General features: G+C 26.7%; 2 protein-coding genes and 1 long non-coding RNA gene across 4 annotated transcripts in view; 1 reads left to right on the top strand and 2 right to left on the bottom strand.

The window, feature by feature from the left end:
• Positions 1-4,771, bottom strand: part of LOC100198299 (dynein regulatory complex subunit 2) — a 43,930-nt gene extending 39,159 nt beyond the window's left edge. The window contains exon 1 of the mRNA XM_065807688.1: positions 4,345-4,771. Within this exon, the coding sequence (XP_065663760.1) occupies positions 4,345-4,567 (223 nt within the window). The 5' untranslated portion in view covers positions 4,568-4,771. The remainder of the gene's footprint in view (positions 1-4,344) is intronic.
• An 873-nt stretch (positions 4,772-5,644) lies between these two features.
• LOC136085883 (uncharacterized) lies at positions 5,645-12,753 on the top strand. The gene is made up of 2 exons (XR_010641242.1): positions 5,645-5,755; positions 12,361-12,753. It is a non-coding gene; the product is annotated as an uncharacterized LOC136085883 (long non-coding RNA).
• A 1,040-nt stretch (positions 12,754-13,793) lies between these two features.
• On the bottom strand, positions 13,794-27,538 carry LOC100199496 (uncharacterized). Of its 2 annotated transcripts, none has more exons than XM_065807689.1 (13): positions 27,167-27,538; positions 26,851-26,901; positions 22,352-22,537; positions 21,876-21,990; positions 19,266-19,450; positions 18,617-18,835; positions 16,862-17,035; positions 15,606-15,785; positions 15,355-15,495; positions 14,926-15,185; positions 14,559-14,706; positions 14,312-14,468; positions 13,794-14,230 (listed from the first exon to the last, which is right to left on the bottom strand). In XM_065807689.1, the coding sequence occupies exons 1-13, from the start codon at positions 27,255-27,257 to the stop codon at positions 14,011-14,013; spliced, it is 2,127 nt and encodes a 708-aa protein (XP_065663761.1). In that variant the 5' UTR covers positions 27,258-27,538; the 3' UTR covers positions 13,794-14,010. The 2 variants fall into 2 exon arrangements, with proteins under 2 accessions (XP_065663761.1, XP_065663762.1); XM_065807690.1 differs by having other exon boundaries at positions 15,127-15,185; positions 27,167-27,349.
• Positions 27,539-27,608: the final 70 nt, after the last annotated feature.

Below are 27,608 nucleotides of genomic sequence, written 5' to 3' on the forward strand. Positions count from 1 at the left end.
CAGGTTGGGTATGCTTATGCAAAAAATTTTATGAGGCTTAAACAATGCTTAAGCTTACAAAAACGTGTACTTTCTTGTCTTGTAAGTCTTATAAGCAAGAAAAAAAAAATTTCTGCTTTTATACATACAGATTTTTGTATACATACAGATTTTGCACCACAACACCTTTATTAAACGATTTCCATGCAATAAATAAGTACCTTCAAGAATTCAGGTATTATTAGATTTGTGCTCATAACATGTGCTATTTAGAATAAAACTAAGGAATACATTTATCATATACTCAACACTTGGAATTAGGAGATATATATATATATATATATATATATATATATATATATATATATATATATATATATATATATATATATATATATATATATATATATATATATATATATATATATATATATATATATATATATATATGTATATAATATATATATATATATATATATATATATATATATTATATATATATATATTTATATATATATATATATATATATATATATATATATATATATATATATATATATATATATATATATATATATATATATATATATATATATATACACAACACACACACACACACACACACACACATATATACATGAAAAAAAATTTAATGAATATATTTTTTTAGCACATAAGTACTTTGCTACAAAAATATGCAAACTAAATTAATTGTAAATAGAACATAAATTTAGGTTAGTGGAACCAGCTCATTTGAATAGCAACCATATTTACCTCAACAATTAACTTTTATGCAGTTAAAAATATCTGCTAAAAAAATGCTTGACAAATTATGGGGTTATTCCATATCAAATCACCTAAAGGCTCCCAGGGTATCACCTCAGATTTGCTTTAAATTTTGACCACACACAGATCTTATGAAAGTTATGATTGAATTAAAAATGACCAAAATCTGAAAAATTTGTGTATCAGGAGCTTACAGCAGTTTTTTTCGATTTTTGACAAACCATAACTTTTAAAATAAAGATGGTTTTTGACCAGGTTTGATCTTATGTTGACTTGCTGTTAAAATATCGACTTTACACAATCCCTTAATAATTTTTTTCATGTGGACTTTAAACGGATCACAGCAGTATTTTTGAAGCGCTTCATATCTAGAAATATAGGCTTTTCATGGTGAAAACATATTTCCTCATTTAGTTCAAAAGTGTGTCCAATTCTTTGAATTAAAACTTTAACATCTGTGTTCACAATATCTTTTAGTTTAATTCTTCTAATCATTCTACAATAATACGTTTTGTCGCAATCTTCATTTAAAAATTTCCCCACACAACATTTCTCTGTCATTTTTTACTATTTTTTTATTTTTATTACTAAACTAAAAAGTTTAAAAAAGGTATGAACATATGATATCTCAAAGAAACTAACAAATATCAGACACTGATTATGTCATTATTAGTAGTACAAATTAAGACATTATGTCATTAAAAAGAAAACTGAATATATTCATTCACAGAAGAATAAAAAATATACTACTGTCATTCCTATGTCCAATTATTAGACTATGACCTAAGGCTAGCTCATAGTCTAATAACATTCTCCTTTTGAAAATATCATCACTCTCAAAAGGCTACAATCATGTCATAAGATAGAGTATAGGTCTTTAAATTTTTTTTGGTGATTGCCTATATATAGAACCTCAACATTAAAAAGTTTCATAATTAATTTCAACTGTTTACGCTACTTTCTATGCCAGCAAAGTCGATGTAATTTATCATAATTTTTAAAAAAAGTGATTTTTCAATAGGCTGCTGAATGTGCTAAATTAATTTTTAATGCATAATTTTGATTATTCTAACAAGTGGTGACCCTAAGTACACAAAGGTAACAAAAAAATCCACTTTCTGTAAGTAAGTATCAAACTGTAACACGTTAAAGTTCAAAAAGTATTTATAATATTGCAATATTTAGCAACTTCAAGGTACAATAACTAAAAAACTGTTAAAAATCAGTCAAAAACAACTGCAATAATGGATTATTTAGGTGAAAAACTATTACCCTACAAAATTTCAGGTGATCACCATCTTTATTTTTTAAGTTATGGTTTGTCAAAAATCGAAAAAAACTGCTGTAAGCTCCTGATACACAAATTTTTCGGATTTTGGTCAATTTTAATTCAATCATAACTTTTGAACAAATTGGTCAATCAAGCTGAAATTTTCTGGATTGTATTTTTTTCATAAGATTTGTGTGTGGTCAAAGTTTAAAGCAAATCTGAGATGGTACCCTGGGGAACTTTCAAAAAACTAGGTGATTTGATATGGAATAACCCTATGGTTAATTAAGAAAAAAAAAGGAACAAAATATCAAACAAATTAAAAATTTTTGCTGTAAATACTTCCCCAAGAATGAAGGGCCATATAGTGGCCCCTTAGGAGACTTCTTGTTGTTTTTTTTAACTATTTAAAATATTAAAGGTTGGTACTTTTCTGACTTGATTGATTTTATCATAAACACAAAATTATATACAGTTGTAATTGTGGATATCAGCAATTTATACTAATTAAAATAATATGAGAGTAATGCCACAAATACCAAAGAGAACCATCTAAAAAACATCTCTTTTTTAATTAGTCACTGTTCATTATTGTTATTACTATTAATATTATTATTACTATTATTATTATTATTGCAAAAAAGCTTCTTTTAAGTTACTACCTGCTTATGGCATAATTGACAATCTTCTGAATCGGATTATCAATTTTTTACTTATGAAATCTCAATTAGTTAAGTTAAACAATGTTTTTTCTCACACAATGACTGTAACAAGTGGTGTTCTATTAGGAAGTGTTCTGGGACCTACTTTATTCTTATTGTTTAGCAATGATATCAGTGACGTATATAAAGAGCTTAACATTAAACTTAAGCTTTTTGCTGATGATATAAAACTATATTCCACTTATGATAAATTAGGCTCTCAATCAGACATTACCACAGCTGTTATACCTTTGTATGATTGGAGTTGTACTTGGCAACTTAAAATAGCAATGAAAAAGTGCTTTACTTGCATCATTACTAACCGGAATCAAAACTCAACTAATTATGTTTATAGTATAAATAACCCGGAACTTGATCATGTTAAAAGTATTAGTGATCTTGGAATTATGATCAATAGTCACCTGAAATTTAATCAGCCTATTTATCTTATTGTACATAAAGCTATGTTGAGAGTCTATCTAATTCTAAAGGCTTTTTATTCACAAGATAGATCACTAATGGTAAAAGCCTACTGTATTTATGTATGCCCTATGTTAGAATACTGTTCTTTGGTATATGCCAAATTAATAAAATTATATGCCAAATTAATAAAATTAAGAAAGTTTAATAGTTCTTCATTAAGAGAATAGCTGGTCTGTGGACAGTATCATATGATAAATAGCTAGCTAGGCTTCAGCTCCACTTGCTTGAATATTGTTGAGTTGTTAATAAATTAATGATTTGTTGTTGTTGTTGAGTTGTTAATAAATGAATAAGTTAATGATTTAGTTTTATATTACAAAATTCTAATTGGTAAAGCGATGATGGATTTATCAAATGTTTTTAAATTCACCTCTTACTCAGGTATTTGGGATCCTGCTTTCAAATTTTACAAACACTTTTAAACTCAACAGCACAAAGTTTTACTTTTCAAATCATGATGTCAACTTATGGAATAGTTTACTGGAAAATGTAGTATCTGCATCAACTGTATCTTATCCAACTAAATTATTCTATATAATGCATTTTGGTCTGAACAATTATCAGTATTAGCAGAGATTTATTAAATTATATTAATGTATACTGTGGTGTATAAGTGACCTTTGGGTACTTCTGTTGTTTTAAAATAAATAAAAGTTAGGGCTAAACATGGTTATTTTTAGACCAAATAAAATTTGTTTTCATTACTTAAGCTGGTAACATATAACTCATTAAAAATATCAAAATGTAGCTTTAAACGTATTATCAGCTAAAAATATTAATTTTAGAAATATATTTAACAAAATAAAGTTTCTAGAACACATTTAGAAACACAAACCACATAATTGATACCAAGTTTTATAAACTATATCTACAAGTTGGTTTATATACTTTAGACTTTAGGGACAATCAATTTTTCTCAATCTAAACACTTATTCGCGAAATTAATATTTTTGAACAATTGCGAACACCAATTTTCCGTGTTTATTACAGATAATGTAATAAAAATAAGTATTTAAAGATTAAAACCTAATAATTCCTAATTGATAAATGTTTAATCTTTAATTAATATTTAAATTAAAAATTAAATTACTTTTTTATTCTTATTATTACAAATAAACATCAAACCTTCTCTCATAATAACTCTCCATTGCGATTGAAGTTTTAAAGAGTTAATTTTTGTGTTCTTTTCTTCCTGTGAAAGTTTCTCCTTTAACAATTTTAATGCTAATTCTTCACTCTCTTTTCTTTTATTTTCAGCAGCAACTGAAATTTTTTCCATGCGGAGAAGTTTTTCTTCTTCAGTCATTTTTGCAAGTTTTCCTTTTCCATCTTTTTTAGAAGTCGCCATTGTGTTTTATTTTGTCTTTGTATAAGAAAAGAACAATCAAGCCTTTTAATTATGATAATTTACATTTTACTTGATATATTTATTAATTTTAATTTAATTATTTGCTTCATTTATTAGAAAATGCAATTTCAATTTGTTTAAATTCAAAAAATGTAAAAATGTGCATTTACAGCCATTTTGGTTGTTAGGTATTATTAAAATAATAACTCAAGGGTTGTTGCGGAGTTTCTTATTTTGAACGCGTTTTATATTTTTAATTAAAACTGTATAAACAACATAAAATAAATTGACAAGTTTATATTTTAATACAAGCTTGTGAAATGAACCAAACAACCTTGCTATACTGTTTTATTGTTGTTTTATATAGCATTTTACAATAAAAATTTATTAGACGTTTATATGCCCGTATTGTGGAAGGAGAGTGAGGGTCAGGATCGTTGCATGTGATCAAACCCCTTTTTTTACCGATTTTTCTTTGCAAATTTTGTTAAAAAAATCAAGACAAATGTTTTTTTGGTATTCTGAACTGCCTAATATTTCATATTACGGGCCTTTGCTTTGAAAAAATGCGATATATTACTTACTAACAGGATTCTGTTAGTAGATGATATATCGCATATTGTTTAAAGCAGGCCCGCGTATGAAATATGAGGCAATTCAAAATACCAAACAAATATTTGTCTTGATTTTCTTAATAAAATTTGCGCAAAGCAAAGAAAAATCAAAATTAAAAAAAAAAAAATTAAATGTGTCTTTTAAATAATATTAAATGATAATTTTATTATAACTTTTTTTTAGTCCAAAACCCGTCTCCCAGGAATATATTATCAGTCGTCCTAGGAGTACTGATAATATCTTCCTGGGAGATGTTAATTTAAGTAGTCTCTAAAAATTATACATTAAATGTACATTTAATGTATAACTTTTAGTGACCCATACAAACATATATTTCACAAAAATTTTAATTTGTGTTTAAAATACAGTGATTTTTTTTTATTTAAAAAGAAAAGCAATTTTTAAATGTTTAAAAAAATATTATAAAAATATACAATATTCTTGATATCGTACACATGGCTTAGTACTTATAACACTTAAGAATTACAAATACAATAAACATACATTGCAGACATCTACGCTATCCCATAAATTGAGTTTTGCTATCACATGTGGATCTTGTCAAACTTTTTAGTAAGGTCTTTTTTTTTGTTTTTCTTTTGCCGTGTAAGTATATACAATCCGTAAGTTACTAACAAGATATATTGGTAGCAGGGGCGAGAAGAAAACTAATGTCTTATCGCCAAGCCCCTTGATAAATTCCGTGAATATAAATTTAATTTAAAAATGAGCGATTTCGTTAACTATATAAAATAAACAAATGTAAAAGTGGTAAAGTAATAAATAAAACATATCTAAATAAATTATCATCTTTAAATGAAACACAAGATTAAACCGCAAGAATAGCTATTGGCTTTAACATATTCTTCTAAAAACATGGAAATATTTAGTTTTTATTAATTGAAAAATCATGAATTAAATTTTTTTCTTCTAAAAATTAAACCTCAGAATACAAAGGAAAAGTCTAAGGATCAAAAATATAAAAAATAACAACACATATCAAACAAAGACATAAATAAATTTAAAAAGTTACTAAGCGCATTTAACTCAATCTTTTCTAAAATTAATATTCTTTTCACTTATGTAATAAATCAATCATAAGGGTATATTGCAATTTCAAAAATAATTTTGTCGTATATCATTTTTAACTTTTATTTAAATTTTAAGTAATAACTGTCTAAGTTTAGCTTTAAACTCATTAAACATTGTTGGAGTAAGTTAAGTTGCGAGTATTTTATTCCATGTCTCTCATTCCTCTCATTGAAGCCCTCTAATTTAAGTCCTCTTGTTGAAATTGAAAACTCAGTTGCCGCAAAATAACTTTTGGGTTGCATATAAGTGTCATTTGAATATCTAGTTAAATATTTATTTTGATTTGTTTTGAATAACGGATTTAATATTTAGTATATTTAAAGTAAATAAAGTTTGGGAGGGTGTACAGCGGCTTTCATTGGATATGATTTTGATAGCATGTTTTTGCATATTAAAGAGTTTTTTCAATTTATTTTTATTGGTACTACACCAAGCAATGTTAGCGTAATTAAGACAGGAATGAATAAAGGAGAAATATAAGAGTTTTAAACAACTTGAAATTAAAAAAGGTTTTGCCCTATAAAGTAGGCCAATACTCCTTGATATTTTACCTTCAATATATTTTATATAATCTCTCCACGTTACATTTTTGTCAAGGAGTACTCCTAGAAATTTAAATGATACTCCTTTTTTATTTCACAATTTTTAATACAAAGATTCGGAAGTTTTAATGGAATTTTGTTCTAATAAAGATCCTTACTCCAAAAGTTATTTTCATACTGTTAGTTTTTCCGTAATAATGAGAAATATATTGTTGTCTATTTGACGGGTAGCTTTTAAACCATTTAAAGTTCGAGTGTTTAATAACGCAGTTTTTAACTTGGTTAATAAAGTATAATGATTTAAAGTGTCGAAAGCCTTGAAAAGATCAATAAAAACGTCTAAATTATATTTATTTTCATCAAAAGAACTAAGAACATCATGAACAAAATGAATAATTGCCTAATCAGTAGAGTGACTTTTTTTGAATCCAAATTGTTTATTGTAAAGAATATTATTAAAATCTAAAAAATAGTATAGTCTTTTGTACATAATATGTTCTAACATTTTTGATAAGCATAGAAGTATTGAAATAGGTCTGTAATTTGCGATACAAGTTGCATCTCCAGATTATTGAACTGGTAACAGAACCCTCGCAACTTTCAGTTTATCAAGATAGATTCCTTGTTCTAAAGAAAGACAGAAAAAGTGCAAAAGTGGAGTTTTTAAATAAAATATTGATTTAACTATGACGTTGCTGCTTACATCATCAACTCCATTACCGATATTTGATTTTAATAAAATTTACAGCATCAAATAATTCTTTTTCAGATAACTTATTATTTTTTATAAGATCATTATTAGAGGTTAAGTATGGTTCGAAGCAGGTCTTAACGTTGCTTTGTTATTGTTGGATGTCACTAGGCTCTCACAACTATAATAATTTAGTCCGTTGGAAAAAATTTTAGGTAGTAAAAGTAAAACAAAGTTACTGAAGATTTTTCATATTCAGAACTTTCAAATAAAGTTCGCCATTATTGATTGAAGAGAAACTTATTACCGGGCAAGTACATTGTGAAAAAAGTTTGCTTGTTTAAGTAAATTAAAATTGAAATTTGAAAAAAAGTAAATATCGTTTTTAGTGTGATAATTATAAGATGAAATATTTTACACTGGCCAACAAAACAAAATCCGTTTTTGAGCAAACAATGCGCTTTTTGTGTAGCATTTCTCAAATCTATTTCAGATACGTAACTGCTTTTTCATCATCATGTCATTTTTCATCATCATGTCATAATCATGAATTTTCATCATCATCATTGCAAAGATATTTGGGTTTAAACCTTTTGCATTTAGGGTAAAATCCCTAATATTGTCCAAAAAAACCTTTTAGAGTCAACCTGGATTTGAAAAGAAGCGTATTTTTATAGAGATTTTAGCAAACATTAATATTTTTACTTAAAATTTATTGACAAAAAAATATTTGGAAAAATCGCTAAAGACTCTTAAAACAACTTTAACCAAATGTTTTTCAGCCATAATATAATTATTTCCATTTTTAAATTGTTATTTTTTATTTTGAATAAAAAATAACAATTTAGATTTATTTTTACGAAGATTTATTCTTACGTTGTTTATTAATATAAAATTGTCGAACAAAAATAAAATTATAAATAATCTGAAAGCACAAACCGTCGAAATACACAAACATATTTGTATATTACTATGAAAAACATATTTGCTCGGAAACAGAAAATACTTGTTGGCTTGTGTTATGTTTGAATAATGAGTAAATTATCTTTATGTTTTTAATCGGGTTATAATTAAAATTATGACCTGATAAAATTTGCAACCCCCAAAAATTTACATAGTTATTATTATTACGGGATTCGAAAGTTTATCCACTATTGTCAACACTGTACGTAAAATGGTTATAGGTTACAGCTAAAAAATGAGTAAATTTTTAATTATTGAGGTCGCCGGCAAAAAAAATCTGAGTTTAATGATCAAACTTCATAGAAAGTAGAGTATGTAGAACGTAACATCAAACATAATGAATGGGTATCACCACTAAACTGTCGCTACCTGAGTATTAGTTTACATGCGCGAAACTGACAGTTTTGGAGCTTAGGCTTATTTCGTATATCCTTATCAATCCCAGTAGGTATTTGAACAAAAGCTTGCACAACATAAACTTAATTTGAAATTTTTATTTCTTTTGAGAGATTTGTTTCAAATTCTTCAATTGATAAATCTAGCAATAAATTATAGTGAAAACCCAGTGGGCATGCGCCGTCTAAAGGACGTCCATCGGACAACTTACAGACGTCTGGGCGTCCGTGAGACGTCCAATAGACGTCTTCTGGATGACACAATCCCACTGGCAAGGTGAACTATTAGTAGAATTTAAAAAATCATAAAAGGAATATATCAGTAGAAGGAATACTATTAGCAAGTTTACTTCCGATACCAGTAAAATATTTATTGAATTAATTTGCTGTTTCATTCGGTTCACATATATATACGTTGTTTATTATTTTATTTATTTTTGGTTGGATATTTGGGCAGGTTTTCTGTTTTCCTGTTATTTCTTTTAATACTTTCCATAAATGTTTTTATTCATTTTTATATTTAGTAATTAGATTTAGAGTAATAACTTTTTGAAAAATTTTTACAAATTTTATCAAATAGAAATTTGTAGCTTGGGTTACCAAGTCCCTTGGTAATCCAAGGACTATTTAAGGTTTTTGGTTTTACAATTTTTTCAAGGATTGGAAAATTTTCATCTTTAACTTATCTACAGTTGATGTTACCATAACTTTAATGTTAAAAAACCTAAAGATGGTAACTACGAAGATGGTAGCTACAAAGATGGTAACTAAAAAGATGCTAACAAAGTTTTAAGTTAAAAGATGCATTCATCTTTCGTTCTTTGTATGCAAAAAAGACTTACAGATAAAAGTGGGATCCTTCAGCATCTGCACAATGGTAGAAGCAACGTTCTGTTTGAATCTGAAATAGTGCGTATAACAGTTTTGTCTTCAATAAAATGCCGCAAATTAATAGTCGAGTTAATCAAAAGAATAAATGCTTCAAATCCAACTTCATAATTAACAGCTTATCTAAATCTGAAATTAAACTTTTTGTTTCAAAGAGGGATTACGAGGGATTACTCAACATTGTTTCTTTTTCTTCTGATTCTTAATCTGAATCTATTTATTTTGTCCAAATAAAATCCATTCAGTATTTCAATCAAACTTAATGAAGCTATAAAAAAAAAAGCACATTTTCCCAGCATATTAATACGCTGTGAGACTCTGTCAGTGAAAACTCAAATTGAAATGCCTTCGTTTGAAAATGAAGAAACACGTAGTGATTTACCAGCGTACAATCTAAAGGTGCTTTTTCTGCGGCCGGACTTTTTGAAACAAGAGAAGAAGTCGTTTGGGCGATGAAACTATGGATTTTTTTTTTTTTTTTTTACAATTTACAATTATTAATCGTAATATAACAATATAACAATACTATTATTAGTTTACAATTATTAATCGTAATATAACAATATAACAATACATAAACTTGGTATCTGAAAGAAGATCCAAAAGATCTTGTCGTCAGAACCATATAAAATATATCAAACGTGTATATATAATATAATAAAAATACAATTGATTTAATAATTATTAACAATGTAGAATAAACAAAAACAGAAAATAATTTTACATTTCAAAAATATTTATATATATTGTCAGTAGAAAGAATAAAGTTTTTTAATTTAGTTTTAAAAACAGAAAACGAAATTGACAAATTAAAATTTGGAACAACAATTTTGTTCCATAAATACGGTGCTCGATAGTTTATGCAAAATTGATTAAACTTTGTTTGACAAAAGGGTTCAATTATTAAATTATTATTTTGTAAAGTATATTTGTTTATAGCTTTATGGGCAAAAAGATCTTTAAAAATGAACAATGGTTGTTCACTTTTACAACGAAACATAAAACATAAAATATTATAGACATTGAGTTCGTAAACGTTAAGTGCTTTAACGTTTTTAAACAAAATACTAGGATGAGGAAAACGATTTTCAAAATATATTAAACGCATTGCGTGTTTCTAACGATGGTAGAGATTTCGTAACTTACTTTTAGAGGTACTTCCCCAAACAATATTGGCATAATTTATATAGCTATGGATAAATGAGTAGTAGAGTTGAATTAAATTTTGTTTATTTAGATAGTATCTGACCTTATATAGAATTCCAATACTTTTGGCCAATTTAGTAGAAATAAAGTCGATATGATACTTCCATGTAATATTTTCATCAATGTAAATGCCTAAAAATCTTGTGACCGACTCCTTTTTTATTTCAATTTTATCAATGAAAAGTTTAGGTAAATTATTTGGTAAAAAACGCTTTTTTGCGAGGGAGTGGAAAAGGATCCATTTTGTTTTGTCAATCTTTAAAGTTAACTTGTTGCACTTAAACTAGTTGGATATGTGATTGAGTTCTTTATTCATATTTGAAAAAAGCTCATAAATGTCACTGTTTGACAGAAATAAATTAGTATCGTCCGCAAAAATGATACTCATAAGGTTAATTTTTCATTTTGAAAATAATCTCCATAGAAAACAAATTGTTTTCTATTTGTCAAATAACTTTTATACCATTTTAATAATTTGCCATTAATTCCATAAAATTTGAGTTTCTTAAGTAGAATTTTGTGATCGAAGGTGTCGAATGCTTTTGATAGGTCAATGAAAATACCTAGTGTATATTGTGATCTACCAAATGAATTGGAAATTTCACGAATGAACTGTGTAATGGCTTGTTCAGTTGAACAATTTTTATTAAAACCGAATTGATTTTTATATAGAAGTTTATATAGATTAAGGTAATTGTATGTTCTATTGTATATAATTCTTTCTAAAATTTTCGAGAAGGTTGAAAGAACTGATATAGGGCGATAATTACTAATATTTGATTTTTTTCCATCTTTGTAAATTGGAGTAACTTTAGCTATTTTTAATTGGTCGGGAAATACACCTTGCTGTATAGATGCCCTGAACACTTTATAAAGAATACATTTTAAATTTTCAAAGCAATCTATGACTATGTTGCCATTTATTTCGTCAGCATCTGTAGCTTTGTTTCTTTTAAGAGATTTGTAAGCTCTCTCAAACTCATCAAAAGATAAGTCAGAATATAAATTATCTATAAAAAGCGAATTATTTATAGGCTCTAGGAAATCACTAAAAGTTTTTTCCGTAATAAGAATCTTATTTGCCAATTTAGTTCCTATATCAATAAAATATTTATTAAACTCGTTTGCAATTTCGTTTGGTTCATATATATTTGTTTTATTTATTTTAATTACTTTAGGAAGGTAGTTTGAATTTGTTTTTTGTTTTCCTGTTATTTCTTTCAACGTTCTCCAAGTATTTTTTGAGTCGTTTTTAAATTTACTAATTAAATTTGAATAATAATTTTTTTTTTAGTTTTTTACGAATTTTTTCAAATAAATGTTGGTAATTTTTATATTTTTGTTGGTTTTCATCTGATTTTGTTTATAAATATTTTATATATAGTTTCTGTTTGATTTTAGAGGATTTTCTAAGTCCTTTGGTAATCCATGGACTATTCAAGGTTTTTTTTTGTGTTATTCGTTCACAAAGTGGAAAGTTTGCATTGTATATTGAGAAGAAAGAAATCAAAGAACTTATTATATATTGTATTTGCGTCATCACTAAAGTTAATATGTTTCCAATGCAGAAGTGATAATTGATATTGAAAGGATTTTATATTGTTTTCGTTGAACACACGTTTTTTTACTATATTTTGTCTTTCGGGGTTATTAGAGGATACAGTATGAATTGTAAGAAAAATGGGGAAATGATCGGATATGTCGGTTTTTATAATTCCTTTTTGTAATTTCTTATTATAAATATCTGTTGTAAAAATATTATCAATCAACGTCGTTGAAGTTTTGGTTATTCTAGTAGGGCGATTAAATATAGGAAGAGCTCCTGCCATAAATATTTCATCATAAAAACTTTTTACTTTTTTATCTTTACTATAAATTAGACAGTTCATGTTGAAATCTCCAATTATAAAAATAATTTTATTTTCTTTGCTACCTTTGTGAATGATATTACGCTGTAAAAAGAAACTAAGATTTCAGACGCTTTCTTTATCACCGTCAGAAACGTAAATATATATATGTATGTATATATATATATATATATATATATATATATATATATATATATATATATATATATATATATATATATATATATATATATATATATATATATATATATATATATATATATATATATATATATATATGTATATTTATATATATGAAGACCACACGGGAAAAAACGGCAGAGTCACATTTAAAAAGTTTTGAGAAAGTATATATTAATCATTTATAAAGGTTTTCAATTAGAAAATACAAATAATTTGTAAATTAGAAAAAATTATTTCTTGATTAATTTATCTGAAGATTACATTTTTAATAGAATATTTGTAACTTTTATTAAAAAAATTTTTTTCCTAACTTTACACAAAAACTTTTATAAATGATTCATAAATACTTTCTCAAAACCTTTTAAATGTGACTATGCCGTTTTTTCCCGTGTGGTCTTCATATATATATATATATATATATATATATATATATATATATATATATATATATATATATATATATATATATATATATATATATATATATATATATATATATATATATATATATATATATATATATATATATATATATATATATATATATATATATGTACATTTATATATATATATATATATATATATATATATATATATATATATATATATATATATATATATATATATATATATATATATATATATATATATATATATATATATATATATATATATATATATATATATATATATATATATATATATATATATATATATATATATATATATACACACATTAATCTTTATCCTATATTATTCTAGTAAAATTGTAAATACAGTAACTTTTTTGGTAAACAACATTTTTTAATTAAAGGAATTTAACTGTTACACCAATTAATTTAAATTAAAGGAATTTAAGTGTTACATCAAACTATTTAATAAGCAATATAAATTTTTTTTTTGTACTTGTGAAAAATGTATAGTTATTTTTTATAAACAGAAAAAGATATTAAATGCATTTTATAAAAAGAGAAGCCTAACATATGTATTTAAACAGTGTTTAGACTAATTCATATACGTAATTTGTGCGCGCTTTACCGACGCATACGTTATTAGTATTTGAATGATAACATGGCTTAAGTTCTTTGTCTAAACATAGCGTACTTGGTCCAAATTTGCTATAATTATCTTCATTTGTTCCCCAGCATTCCGCCATGTTTTGTAAACCGATATAACGAATATTCTTTTCTTTAGCAGTAACCAAGCAATCACACAGCAAACTATAATAAATAAAAAATTGTTGCAATATTTAATAGTTATTGCACACTCCCTCTAAAACCATTTTTTTAAACATCTCAAACCTGTCTATTGATTCCTCAACGTTTTCTGAAGAAGGAAACGTTACATGGTTCTCGAAATTTTTTATTATTACTGCAAGTTTTAAAGCAGGTTTTTCAGGCACTTCAGCAAAACATCCGATTGGCTTCACTTGTATTTGACAACTTGCTGAAAGAGTATCTGAATAAAAATGCTGTAATAAATATTTTCATTTTTATGCATTGATATGAAAATAAAGTTAAATTTGAATGGTACTTGATGTATTTTTACCTAATGTGGAAAAGATGGCAGGGGATGAGGCTGTTGTAGGCGCAGATTTTGTTTTGATTTGTTTTTCTTTTGGATCACACGGAAAAGTTATATCGTCCAGTCCAATATCTCCAAGATAACTTTCTCCACGCTCTGATTGAAAAATAATCTATAAAATTGAACAGTTTATTTAAAATAAATATTTATTACAAATAAAAAAATAAAAAAAGGTTTTGTTGTAAGAAAGATTTTGTTAAATCAAGGACGTATAAATAGATAACAAACCTATTTATACATCCTTGGTAATGTTTATGATTTACCAATAACATATTCAAAAATAAAATATAACTAATTCAAAAACGATATTAAAAAAATATTTTTTTTTTACTTCATAAGGAACTTGGCTTCCTAAAATGATATTTCCTTCTTTCCAATCAAAACCTTGGGGACCAATTGTTTCCCATAACAAAATATTCCTCAAATCTCCCACTTCGTGTAAATATATCCTCAGTGCGCCAACGCCAGTTCCATGCATACTATAAAAAAACTTCATGCACCGCTTAAATACAGGTGGAAAAACTTTACTAACCAAATTAGCTGTCATCCCTTTGTCAGCAGGAGGAGATGCTTCTGTATACAAGTAGTATCCTGAATGTAAACCGTTAATAGAAATAGTCAGAACAGACAAAATATTTACTTAAAATAAAAATAATTGATACGATTTTTAGACACTGATACGATTTTTATTGATTGTCTCATGTGATTTTGTGAAATCACATGAGACACGAATTCTAACTGTTTTAAATTAAAACAACACCTTTTCCGGATGTGTGGTCTCCATCTGGTCCAGTGTTACCACTTGGCGTTGAGCCTTTTATTCTTTGCCACTTATAAACATCGGAAGACCTATCTGTCCACGAGCATAGTTTTTGTTCATCAAATAAACAATCGTCATCACCTATTATACACACCGTTTACTTACTAATCCATTTTTTTAAATAAATGTTTTTTAATTATTAAATTCTGAAAAAAAATAAGAATAAACAAAGAACATTTAAGTAATGCTACCAAGTCCACATGGTTTTAAGAAGCATTTATTTATTTCTTTTTCTGATCCTGTACAATTTTTTCCTCCGTACTTTGGCTCAGGATCGTCGCAAACTCGTACTCTTTTCATAAAACCATTTCCACATGAGTCACTACAATTACTCCATGACTCCCATTTATTCCAATGGCCGTCACGTGGTTCTAAATTTTTTATTGATTGTAAACATTTGTGAATACTTATTAAAAACAAACATAAACACATAAACATATAAAAAAATTTAGATTAGAAATTTATACAAATGTTAAAGTATTTGAGAATGAAGCAGTGAATACAATGTTGTGGGCAATGTTTAACACAATGTTGTGCAATTAATTTGATTTGTGGACCAGTGAATACTAAGCAGTGTTTGAAATTCTGTGATTAAGAAAAGCTGCTTCATTATAATTGTAAAAGTAAAAAAACATACTTCGTAAAACCGCAAGTTAAATCAAGTGTGCTTTGATTAGTTAAAAAAGGTGAGATGAGAAAAAATGTCAATAACAAATTTGTCTAATAAAAATTATTAGACGGAAAAAAACACATACTGAAACTTTTTAGTCCCTGTGTTAACCTGCATGCTCTAATTAGGTGAACCTAATTAACAGCATGTATTTCACCTATTGGACCCTCTAAAATCGCGTGTCTGCTATCTCTATACTATCTTTCTAAACCGATTACTTCTATCTTTTACTCTAGAATATCTTCATTCTTCCAAAAATCGCTTTACTCTTGGTCCGTAGAGGGGGATTATGACGCTCATTATGGAGCCGAACCTGTCTTTGCGGTCCTTGGTAATGTGGCCTCTATATGGCAATTAGCCGGAGGAGGATAAACAACAATACCAAAAATTATTAGACAAATTTGTTATTGACAATTTTTCTTTTTGGAGTATGACGAGTAATGCTGCTTTTTGGAGTATAAGGAGAACACTTACATACGCGCATAAAAAAAAAAGTGTACGATGATCTTTATATTCAAACCTGTACCACATAGGTCACAAATAAAAAAATGAATAAAAACTGTAGCTCATAGGTCACACATAAAAATTAAAAAAATAAAAAATCTTTAGCACAGAGGTCACACACATAAAAATAAAACAAAAAAACTTTAGTTCGGAGGTCACACACATAAAAAAAACAAAAAGAAAAACTTCAGCGCAGAGGTCTACAACAAAATAGTTTAATAATATTTTAGTAAATAATATAGTGTTACAAAAAAAGAAAATAAATCTTCGTACTAAAACATTGTTCTTTAGAACATTCTTCGATATCTGTTTCTACACCAAATTGGTTTATTTTAGGGCACATCTTTTTCATCTTATGAGAACAAAATCTCTGTCTTCTTTTTTTACAAAAGGTTTCAGGATTGCATGGCGACCATTCAGACCAAAGTGAGTATATATCACTTGTATCTAAAAAAATGAAGTGTTTGTCCTTGAAATTAAAAAAATTATTATTTTTATGTTTTTAACGTTTAATTATTAGTTTTGTTGTTATTAGTTGTTATTGTTGTTGTTCAAAAGTTTCTTTATTGTTTATTATATACCAGTTATACATTAACCCTATATAGTATATATAGTATATACTAGGGTTATGACAAAAAGTAATTTTATGGCTTGTAGTAGAAGTTGTTTAACAATTCAAAAAAATGTTTCCACACCAAAACATTCGACGACATGTTGAGTGCCATATATTACCAAAAATATTTCTTTCCAAAAGTATATTATGTTGGATCTCAAAAAAATTGAAGTTTCATAAAAAGTTAAAAAAAAATAAAACTTTTAAGTTACATTAAGTATTTATACATTAAATAATTCAAGGATTTTTATAATTATCATGTATAAAACTCTAATTTACCTTGCATAGTTGTATAGTGGGTGTTTAATAAATATATAAATAAACAAAAAATTAAATTTTTTAAAATTTATTGTAAAAAAAAAAAAAACTAACATTTTTAAACAAAAAATAAAAAAAGAGCACTTTTTAAGACTTTTTTTCTAACAATACCTTCTGGTTATAATTAAAAAAACATTGTTATTTACCCAGGAAAAAGTTCTATAGAATTTCTATAAACTTTTGAAACATATGGCCTATAGAAATTCTATAGAATTCTATAGAACTTCTATAGAATCTCTGTTAGTTTCTATAGAAATTTCTATAGGACTTTTTTACCTACTATTTCTTCTATGGAAAAAAAAGTTTTATTGCAATTTTTATAGAAATTGCTAGATGTTCTATAGAAATTCTATAGAATTTCATAGAATTTCTATAGGCCATATGTTTCAATCGTTATAGAAATTCTATAGAACTTTTTTTTCTGGGTATGAAATCTCTTTAAAATATAATTTCTTTTGAGGTCCAAGATAATATACTTTAGGAGAAAAGTATTTATGGTGAAGTAAGACACCCACCGCACCATTAGATGTCTTGGTGTAGAAATCTTTTTTTAGAATCAGCTCTAATAATAATTTTTAAATAATTAGGTTACAAAAGTTCATCCCTTGCGTCTACAGGAAATACAAAATTTTGCTAAAAATTTTTTAGTAATGAACCTATATACCCACCGTAAACACTGTATTAAGTTATACTACTCATAATTAGTCTTCTCCGTTTGAAATTTAATGCCAGCGCCCGAAAAAACGCTGGATGGATGGTCATTTTTAAGTTAGCCTGCGCGATTTAAAAAATTCGTTTTTTTCTGCTATTTAAATTAAAATAAAAATAGCAAAAAGAACGCTTTGAATAAATACTAGATAAAATAATTAAAAAAAAAACTGGTTAAAAAAAATAAATTTTCATAAAAGTTGAACAAATGAACTAAAAAGTTTTTCGTTGCGATTTAAAATAAAACGCTTTTATTTTTTGGCAAGTGCTTTTTTATGCGCTCGCCAAAGTTTTTGCATGTGGGCAAGCGCGAAAAGACTTGAGCGCGAAAGCGCTGACTAAACAGCGAAGACTGCATAATAATAGCATTTCGTATAATGCGAGCATACCTTGACAATTGTATAACTGATTTAACTGAACAATATCTTCATTTGAAAGAAAGTCTCTTTGGCCTAAATTTTTGTTTTTGTCGTCAATGGCTACTAAAGTTGGCAATCCATTTTTGGAAAAAGAAGTTCTTCCGTAATGCATAATAGAATTGATGTCATAGTTGTTGTTAAGAGAGGAAATGTCACCACGATCATATTTTGCAAAATTGTGCTCTTCACCTAAAGTGAAAAATAGTTATTAAGAAATAATGTTATTGTTGTTATTACCATTATTACTATTATTATTATTATTATTATTTTTGTTATTATTATAGTTATTACTACAAGAGTTATTACACCCAGCAAACATTGTACAGCAGAATTTCAGTGGACCTATATAGGGATTTTGAGCGGTCCACTGTAGGATCGCCCATTGGTTATTTAGTGGACCATTAGTAGAAGTCACCATAATTGGCTCCATGATGACCAGTCATTATATCATTTGTTGGAATGTTATCAGCTGGCCACTTATAGTGAATACTACTAATGGTTAACTAAGTAACCAATGAGCAAAACTCCAACAAATCACTCAAAATGTTTATATAAGTCCACTGCATATCCATTTCAAAAATGTTTGCTGGTATTATTTTTACTGTTATTATTAAAATACCGTCTTGAATATTCTCCCAAAATATTTCAACATGTTTATCTCGATCAGGTCTCGATTGTTCGTGCCAAAATCCTAAGGAATGCATAATTTCATGCATTATTGTGCCTTTCATGAGACATCGATTTCCTAAACTAATAATTTGGTGACCAGCTCGCCAAAAACTACGTCCAATGCTCGAGTAGCATCTAAGCAAAAAAAATAATAATTATGCAGATTTATAATAACCCTTAAAATAAACATAAAATAGCATACTTTTGTTTTCATATGTTTTTCAAACTATTAAGTTAAGGTGGAGCTTTCTAAGCATGAGATAAATAGTTGCATTTTAGTTAAAAAACTTGCACAATGTACATATTGTGTTGGACGGATGTATTTTTTCATTAACGCAACTGGCGAAACAAAACTAGGTGTTCTATCACAATATGCTAAAGATAGACTTGAGATGTAACAAGAAAAGCACCGCCTGGGAATCAAAAAAATCAGTAAATTTGATTGTTAGACTAATATAAGGAAAGCATTTAAAAATAGATAAATACATCGTTTTACGTAATTTGTACTTCTTTTATAAGATTATAAGCTTTATTTTAAAGCAAGTTTTTTTTTTAACTTAACTGATTATATTTTCTTCAACTTTTATTTCACATCAGTTTTGTTTTAAAATAAAGAGTAGTATTATTAGCTAACATTATATAATATTAACTACATTATAATAATAACTTTCAAACTTTTACTTTTTGATGAGTCTCATCTCTCTCTATTTTTCTCATAAAATTTAATACTTTAAAGAAAAATAATCACAAAGTTTGCTTTCTATAGAGCACAGTAAAAATGTTGAGGCAGTATTTCTATTATGGTTGCCTTGTGTTTATAAATAAAGTATGAGTTTGCCTTTTGTCTTAATAAATTGTTAATAACTATTACATAAGTCGTATTTTCATTAGTAAAAATGCTAAAAAAACTGTGAGAGTAAATGATCGCTCCAACTTTAAAATATTTATTTTATAGACTTATCTAATTTTTCTGATAACATACGGTAGTGGTGTAGTGGTAGAGCGCTCGCTTCATAAGCGAGAGGTTCCGAGTTCGATTCCCACCACGTCCCTGGTAGTACCGTACTTAACTCCATTTCTCCGTGCAGTGGCCCTGTTTTCGCCAAGGTTCGTGTTTCTGAGTTATAGAGTTGAGAGAGGCTATACCACAAATAAGTAGCCTCCTTGTCTGTAGTGGCCTTCACGGGCTTGAGGAGGTGAATTAACAGAAAAAAAAACAAAAACAAACAAACAGTCATATATTAAAAATAAAAAAATTGGAGTACTAATCTAATAAGTTAAACCTGAAACTTTTTTATGCATGTTATATTTTTACTGTATTAAAACTTATGTATTGCTCTTGGTTTGCAAAGTAAACTATAAACTTATAAAATAAGTTTAAGTTACTTGCATATAAAACGTTAATGATACCCCTAAAATAATTTATAAGAAAATTGTTAGGTTTATGGTTTGCTCAACAACAGATGTCCAATTGACATAGTGGAACTCTCTAGATGTCTAACTTGCGAAATTGTTCTGAACCAAAGGTGATGCTGTTTGTTTTGTTTACAAATATAATCCGCCGTTTTAAGAAATTTTTGTTTTAAGAAAATCAATTTTTAAGATTTAAAACACCGTTAAGTAGTTGTGAATGGTCTTTTTAAATTTTTTTTTAAATATCAAAAAGTAGACAAAACCTATAGGTTTTGTCTACTTTTTGATATTCAAAAATTTTTTTAAAAATACCACTCACAACTGTGAAATACCTTTTTTTCAGTGGATACCAATCAAGTCTCATATTAAAAAAATACTATATATTTTTTTGATGAGTTTGGTAGAGTGTAGATCTTTAAATATATTGGAGGTTTTAACTCATTTAGGGACTTAAATGGAGCTAACGATACTAGAGTTTGATTAACAGCATATACCAATTTAACTTTAATTTTATTAGAAGTAGTAATTTTCAAGTTAAAAGCATCTAACCACATCAAGAACACATTAAAACCATGCATCAAAACCACATCAAAAGAGCTGTTAAGATTGGATTAAAAATTTTGAAGAAAAAGTTTATTTGAAGCTATCCCTGTTAAGCCAAAAAGTTTGGAAAAATATTTTAAAGCTTTACTAAAAAATTAAACCAACATCAATGGAGTCACAACGAGCTTTATTAGCTATGACGTTTGCCACAAAAATAAGAAATACATATACAATACAATACCTATATAATACCTTTGTATGGGTATTGTATTGTATATGCATTTATGCTTTGATTTTAATGCGTCAGTTTTACAAAAAAAGATAAAATTTATGAAACTTTTTTATTTTATTTTGTTAAAAAAACATGTTTTTTTTTTTTTACCTGAAATGACAAAATTCACGCCGTCATCTTGGTTACTAATATTGAGAAAGAGTGTTTGATAAAGTTATTCAAATCATACCTGGGTTATACTCGGGTATATTTAAAATTAGCCATTACTCAGGTAATTTTTCTCTGTCAGGTAACTGAAACACTAATTTAAATATGTTATTTTTTAAATATCATAATGGAATGGAGAATTTTTAATTTATTTATTCAACTTACCCTCCCTCATTTTTGAAGCGAATCCAATTTTTTTCTGTGCTATGTGGGATAAATTTTATGCATGAAACACTTGAGATTTGATTCATGGCTTCTTCAATAATCTTTCTTGAAGACTCTAATTAAAAAGTATTTGAATTATTTATTGATAAAACGTCTTGTCTTTTAATAAAATAATATTTATCAATTATAATAATTACGCAGAGTCTATATTAAATCTTAAAATGTAAAAAGAATCAATTAATTTAAAACTTTCTTTATTCATTGTAGCTTGTAGCATTGTAAACCGAATATTTATATTTTTATCAGTCGCCTTCTACTAATTGGTTCTACCATACAGTTTAGGCCTAAATTGGACTTTTATAAAAAGATTTAACAAAGTTTGGTATAACTACAAAATTGGGAGGTTTGTAGATCCTAAAACTAATTTAATAACTGCACACGCACGCACACACATAAGCAAACGCCCAGAAACTAACCAAGAAACGGAGTTATTTCGTAAGGAACAATTCGATCAACCCATAGATATTCAAGCTGGCGGCGCAAACCACGTTTACTGGCTCCATTTTTTTGAACTTTGCTATGTGGAGTATTGTATTTAAATTTAATTTCTTCGGGAATGTTTTCAATAAAAATATCGGATTCTAAGAAGTGATGACCTTTTTCTAAAAATAAAAAGATAAATAAAATGATTTTAAACAATGAAGTGTACATCTATTTACCCGTTCACGACTGAGTCAAATACAACTACATGACTGCGCGTAAAATGACAAACTAGGATCATGATTAATTGAAAGAGTATAAAATAAAAACTACTACTCAGATTGTTTCAAATAAGACCTTGTTTTTTTTGTCTAAGAATTAACTTTTAGAATATTAAAAATCTTTAAAAAGTTATTCATTATCTTTGTTACGTGATCAAAATACATCATGTTGAAATTAGCAAAAATATATAGTTTCTTTATGTTAACCTAAATAAATAAAGAAGAAACACATAAACATATCGTTTTCGATATTAGATAAAAGAGACATTTATAGTAGTGATCAAATGAATAAAAAATTTCACCCACTATAATTCATAAAAATATCAAGGATCTCATTAATATAATTTAATATACTTTTAGTCATTTTTTTAAATTGATTTTAGAGGATCTATAAATGAAATCAACAAACGGTTTGAATCATTAAATTTAGAAAATATTCATATTTCAAAGATAATTTTAAAGTTTTCCCCAATTGCTTTAGATGTTTTGAAATGTTCAAAATTGTTGATGAACTGCTATGCAGGTCACTCGTCATTTAGAAACAAATTTTATGAACAGCCATACGGGTCACTCGTCACGAAAGGGTCAAGACCGAGCCGCACTTTAAATACATTTACAAGAAAAATACAAGAATATTTCTTTTACCTAAAATTTGGTTACTTTATGCTAAGTAAAGGAATATCGAATTAACGCAAATATTTCATTTACATTGAAATCAAATTACAATCACCAAAATTTTTAAAGCGCCGTAAAAACTTTTTAAAGCTCCTTATACTAAAGTTTTTTTTAAAGCTTTATATAGCAAAAATTTTGTTGGATTTTGAACAATATCTTCTAAATAAAGATAATAGATTATTGTTAAAAATCTTTTTTTTTTTTACTAAATATGGCATTTAAAATTTTGAACGAACCTCGTATGAAATGGAGGATGTTTTTTTTAGTCTGAGTACAGAGAGTCTCTGTAGCAGAAATTTTTTTGTAAAAACAGAGTTAAGAAATAAAAGTTATAAAAAAATTGACAAACTAGTTTGTTCCATTTTATGTTTGTTTAGTATGTAGCTTTAATTCTGGTTATTTCGACTAAATAACATTACATTTTTTCTCGTTAAAAGTTATAGATCATGCTTTGATTTATTCCCATATTTTATCAACAGCTTGTTGTAAACTTTGGAGACCAATTTTTTTTAAAATAGCAGCTAAAACCATTTTTTTGTTTGCTAACAAATTACATTGTCCAAAATTTCATTAATATATAAAAAAAATAGTATTGAACTCAACACCGAGCCTTAAGGCACCCCGCTTATTACACGCATCCAACTTGATGTAGATTCTCTCAATATGATTTTTTGTTCATGATTACGCTCTACTACCTGCTTTTTCATAATAAATTTACACCCATAATTATATGCTCTTGAGAACACTTTAAAACATTCGGTAATCTCACAGCCTAAAAACAAGCTATTCCAATTTTTATGTTCAATAAACAGTTTAAAGGGTTTATAGTTTCTTCTTAAAATGTTATATTTTCTCTTATCAGTAACTCTATCATATTTATTAATATTGTAATACCTTGACAATATAAGATTACCTTGCTTTGTTTGTCCAAGTGAGGTTTAATATTTACATCTAAAATTTTCGTTTCGTCGTTTGTTATAAGTAAATGCAGAATCTTTGTGTTATTTTTTGAGCTCCGATAAAGTATGGTTTTTTCAATTAGCTGTTGAAGAAAACAATTATAATTATTTTTTACTACTCATAGCCTTTGAAACCAACCTGCCCCATTTAACCATTTAACAGTTGGAAATATTAACCATAGAATAGTTGAAATCTCCCGCTTATGAAATATCATCGTATTTATCATTTAAAACCATTTGATTTACATTATAAAAACTTTGATTAGTTATATAATACTATTACATAAGAGTTAGATCTATAAATAAATCCAATTAAAATTTAACTTCATTGAAGTTTAAATAGTACCATGTTTCTCAGGTTTCTACGCTTTTCCCATACGTCTAATTTTCCTCTTTTGAGGGAAGTTTTACCAAAGTCGTTGTACATTTACTTTTACTATGTTAGAAGGTTTTTAAACCTTCTAACATAGGTTATTTTTATATTAATATCAACTTTATCAATAGTTTCATCCTCATTATTTTTCACTTCTTTTACTTCATTTGTTCCAAAAATAAGGAAATTTCTTTAATTTTTTTCAGCTTGCTTATTTTCAATTTTAATTGCATTAAGTATAGCAGTTTCTAGATTTTTTTTCGTTACTTGTTTATATGCATTTTTGTTTAAATTAAATAGGTTACTTAATAATCTGGGTTCAGTCTTTAATTGCGATGGTTTTTAAAGAGTTTCCACTCTTTGTCTTAAGTTTTACAGCAATTATTTTCAATTAATTTGTTCTTGGAGAAAAGACGTGGATAATGATTTGGCTAATTACTTTAGCTAAAAGCAAAAATGTTAACACAGATTTGCATGAGTACAAACCTGTATAAGTGCAAAAGTTAACTTGTATGAAAAAGTAAAGTGTATGCAACGACTAAGAAGTATGAGCGTATTGCAGCAAAATGTACATATATATGCTGTTGGATATTAATTTGAAAAATCGTGTCTATTTATTTTGTTAATTATTTTGTTCATTATGGCGCATATAAGCCAATTATCACTTCATCAAGTTTTTACTGTTTTACAATTATGCAGATTTACGCTTTACAACTAACTCCTGATCATGCAAATTCACGCAAAAGCAAGTTTGCACTAACGTATGTCTTTAAAAACTTTACGCAAAAGCAAGTTTTTCTAACGTCTGTCTTTAAAAACTTTACGCAAAAGCAAGTTTTTCTAACGTCTGTCTTTAAAAACTTTACGCAAAAGCAAGTTTTTCTAACGTCTGTCTTTAAAAACTTTACGCAAAAGCAAATTTGCACTAACGTCTGTCTTTAAAAACTTTACGCAAAAGCAAGTTTTTCTAACGTCTGTCTTTAAAAACTTTACGCAAAAGCAAGTTTTTCTAACGTCTGTCTTTAAAAACTTTACGCATTTACGCTACATATTTTCAACTCTTTGTAAATTTTCACGCATGCGAAGTAGCATTTAGTTAGATTTTTGCAAATACTCCTGGCATCTATCAATTTGTACTTACACATGTTTTTAAATTTTTCTGGATAACAAGATATAAGTTCTTGTAAGTTCACAAAAACTTACAGCTTTTTTTGCTCTTGTGCGGTTCTGAGATTTGATTTTAGGCAGTCGCCCTATTTTTAAATGTTTTAAATGTTTAATTTAAAAGGAAATTCTCTTTTGTTAAAATATAATAAAACTTTAAAAAGCTGGTGACAGAAATTTACAAAATGAAATTTTCTCTGTACTATAATATTCGCTTGCAAAAAAATAAAATCCCTGTATCACGGGTCTTAGAATTATATCACCAACTTATTTATTTAAGAAGTAATAGGCGTATTTGTGGTTCTCTTTTAATTAAATATGAAAAAACCGAACACAAAATTTTCTGCTATTAATGCAGGATAAACTTAGCGTTCTCAGTTAAATAGTCATTTGTTTATAAAAATTAACGCATAGTCTATTAAAACTTAATACAATTTCTCTGAAAGCTTGAAACATTTTAGAATACAAAAGGTATTGTAATAGATTAACTATAAGACTTTCCTCTAGATGTGGCTGTAAAGTGTTTCCTATTAATTAACTGTCAATTTCATGTGGTGCTTTTTGACTTGAATGTTTTTGATATACTATTAGTTGCACTTTGATAAATTATAGACTGTTGATCGCTGAATAATTATGATACAGCTTTACATAAGTTATATTTTTTTCATAAAAATCTCTAAATATTATAATTTCATTGTTTTAGTTGGTGACTAAAGTTTCTTTAGAAGAATAACTCGTTGGATTGTCTGACATTTTTGAACATGACCTTATAGTTTAAAATAAAAGACTTTTTTTATGCCGTATCTGTTTTTTTGTTTTTTTCCAATGCTATATATCTGCTAAAAATCACAAAGCAAAACAACAACAACAACAACAATAAAGCAAAACAACAACAACAACAAATAAAAAGTATCACATAAAAGTATTTTTATATTATGCAGCTAGATAGTGGGTTTTTATAAATTTAATGCAATCAAATCAGATGCAATCACTAAAAAATGAAAACAACAATAGGGTTCATAACCTATATTAAATTAACTTACGTTGATTAATTTTAACAATTGTATCCATTGCTGAATCATTACCAGAAGAATCTAAAACAAAAGCTTTCATAGAATCAATTATATATATATATATATATATATATATATATATATATATATATATATATATATATATATATATATATATAGAGAGAGAGAGAGAGAGAGAGAGAGAGAGAGAGAGAGAGAGAGAGAGAGATTATCTTATAGATGTGTGTGTTTGTATGTGCGTCTAATTAAAACTATCGGTCAAATAGGAAAAACTTTCTAATAATAAGGTAATGATATGATACATGATAGATACTGATAAAAATACCTTCCTTAAATTCTTCATCTTTTAAATGATAATCACTTAACATCCAAGATGTTTGAAAGAAATAAGTAAAAAGTATAACAAGATGATTCATAGCTTGTTGTTGTTCTAAATAAATAGTAAGATTGAGTGCTTAACTTTTATTGCGATCTCATTTTACCAAAAAAAACTTGCTGTTTTTTTTTTAAAAATAACAACATTTAAGAGCATCTAATACTTAAATAAGTTATAACTTGAGATTATTTATAGATAAATAACACAATAAACTTATTTCAATAATGGCATTTGCGTTCGCATCTGTTGAAAGAGATCCCAAACAAATATTGTTTCCCGCAATAAATAGACGGAACCTAAATTTCATTTTTTACTTTTTCTAAAGTTTGTCGGTATATTTGAATAAGTTTTTCACGTTGTTTACTTTACTTTAACGTTTTAGCAAAAAAAA

This window comes from Hydra vulgaris, chromosome 10 (genome assembly GCF_038396675.1).
Source record: "Hydra vulgaris chromosome 10, alternate assembly HydraT2T_AEP".
Lineage (NCBI taxonomy): Eukaryota > Metazoa > Cnidaria > Hydrozoa > Anthoathecata > Hydridae > Hydra > Hydra vulgaris.

Excerpts from the sequence above, each read along its gene's own strand:
- LOC100199496 (XM_065807689.1), bottom strand. The coding sequence starts at position 27,257 with ATGAATCATCTTGTTATACTTTTTACTTATTTCTTTCAAACATCTTGG. Across the intron at positions 14,469-14,558 it reads TGCCATCTTTTCCACATTAG|ATACTCTTTCAGCAAGTTGT; the intron begins GTAAAAATACAT and ends ATTTTTATTCAG. Across the intron at positions 14,231-14,311 it reads GTTGAGGAATCAATAGACAG|TTTGCTGTGTGATTGCTTGG; the intron begins GTTTGAGATGTT and ends TATTTATTATAG.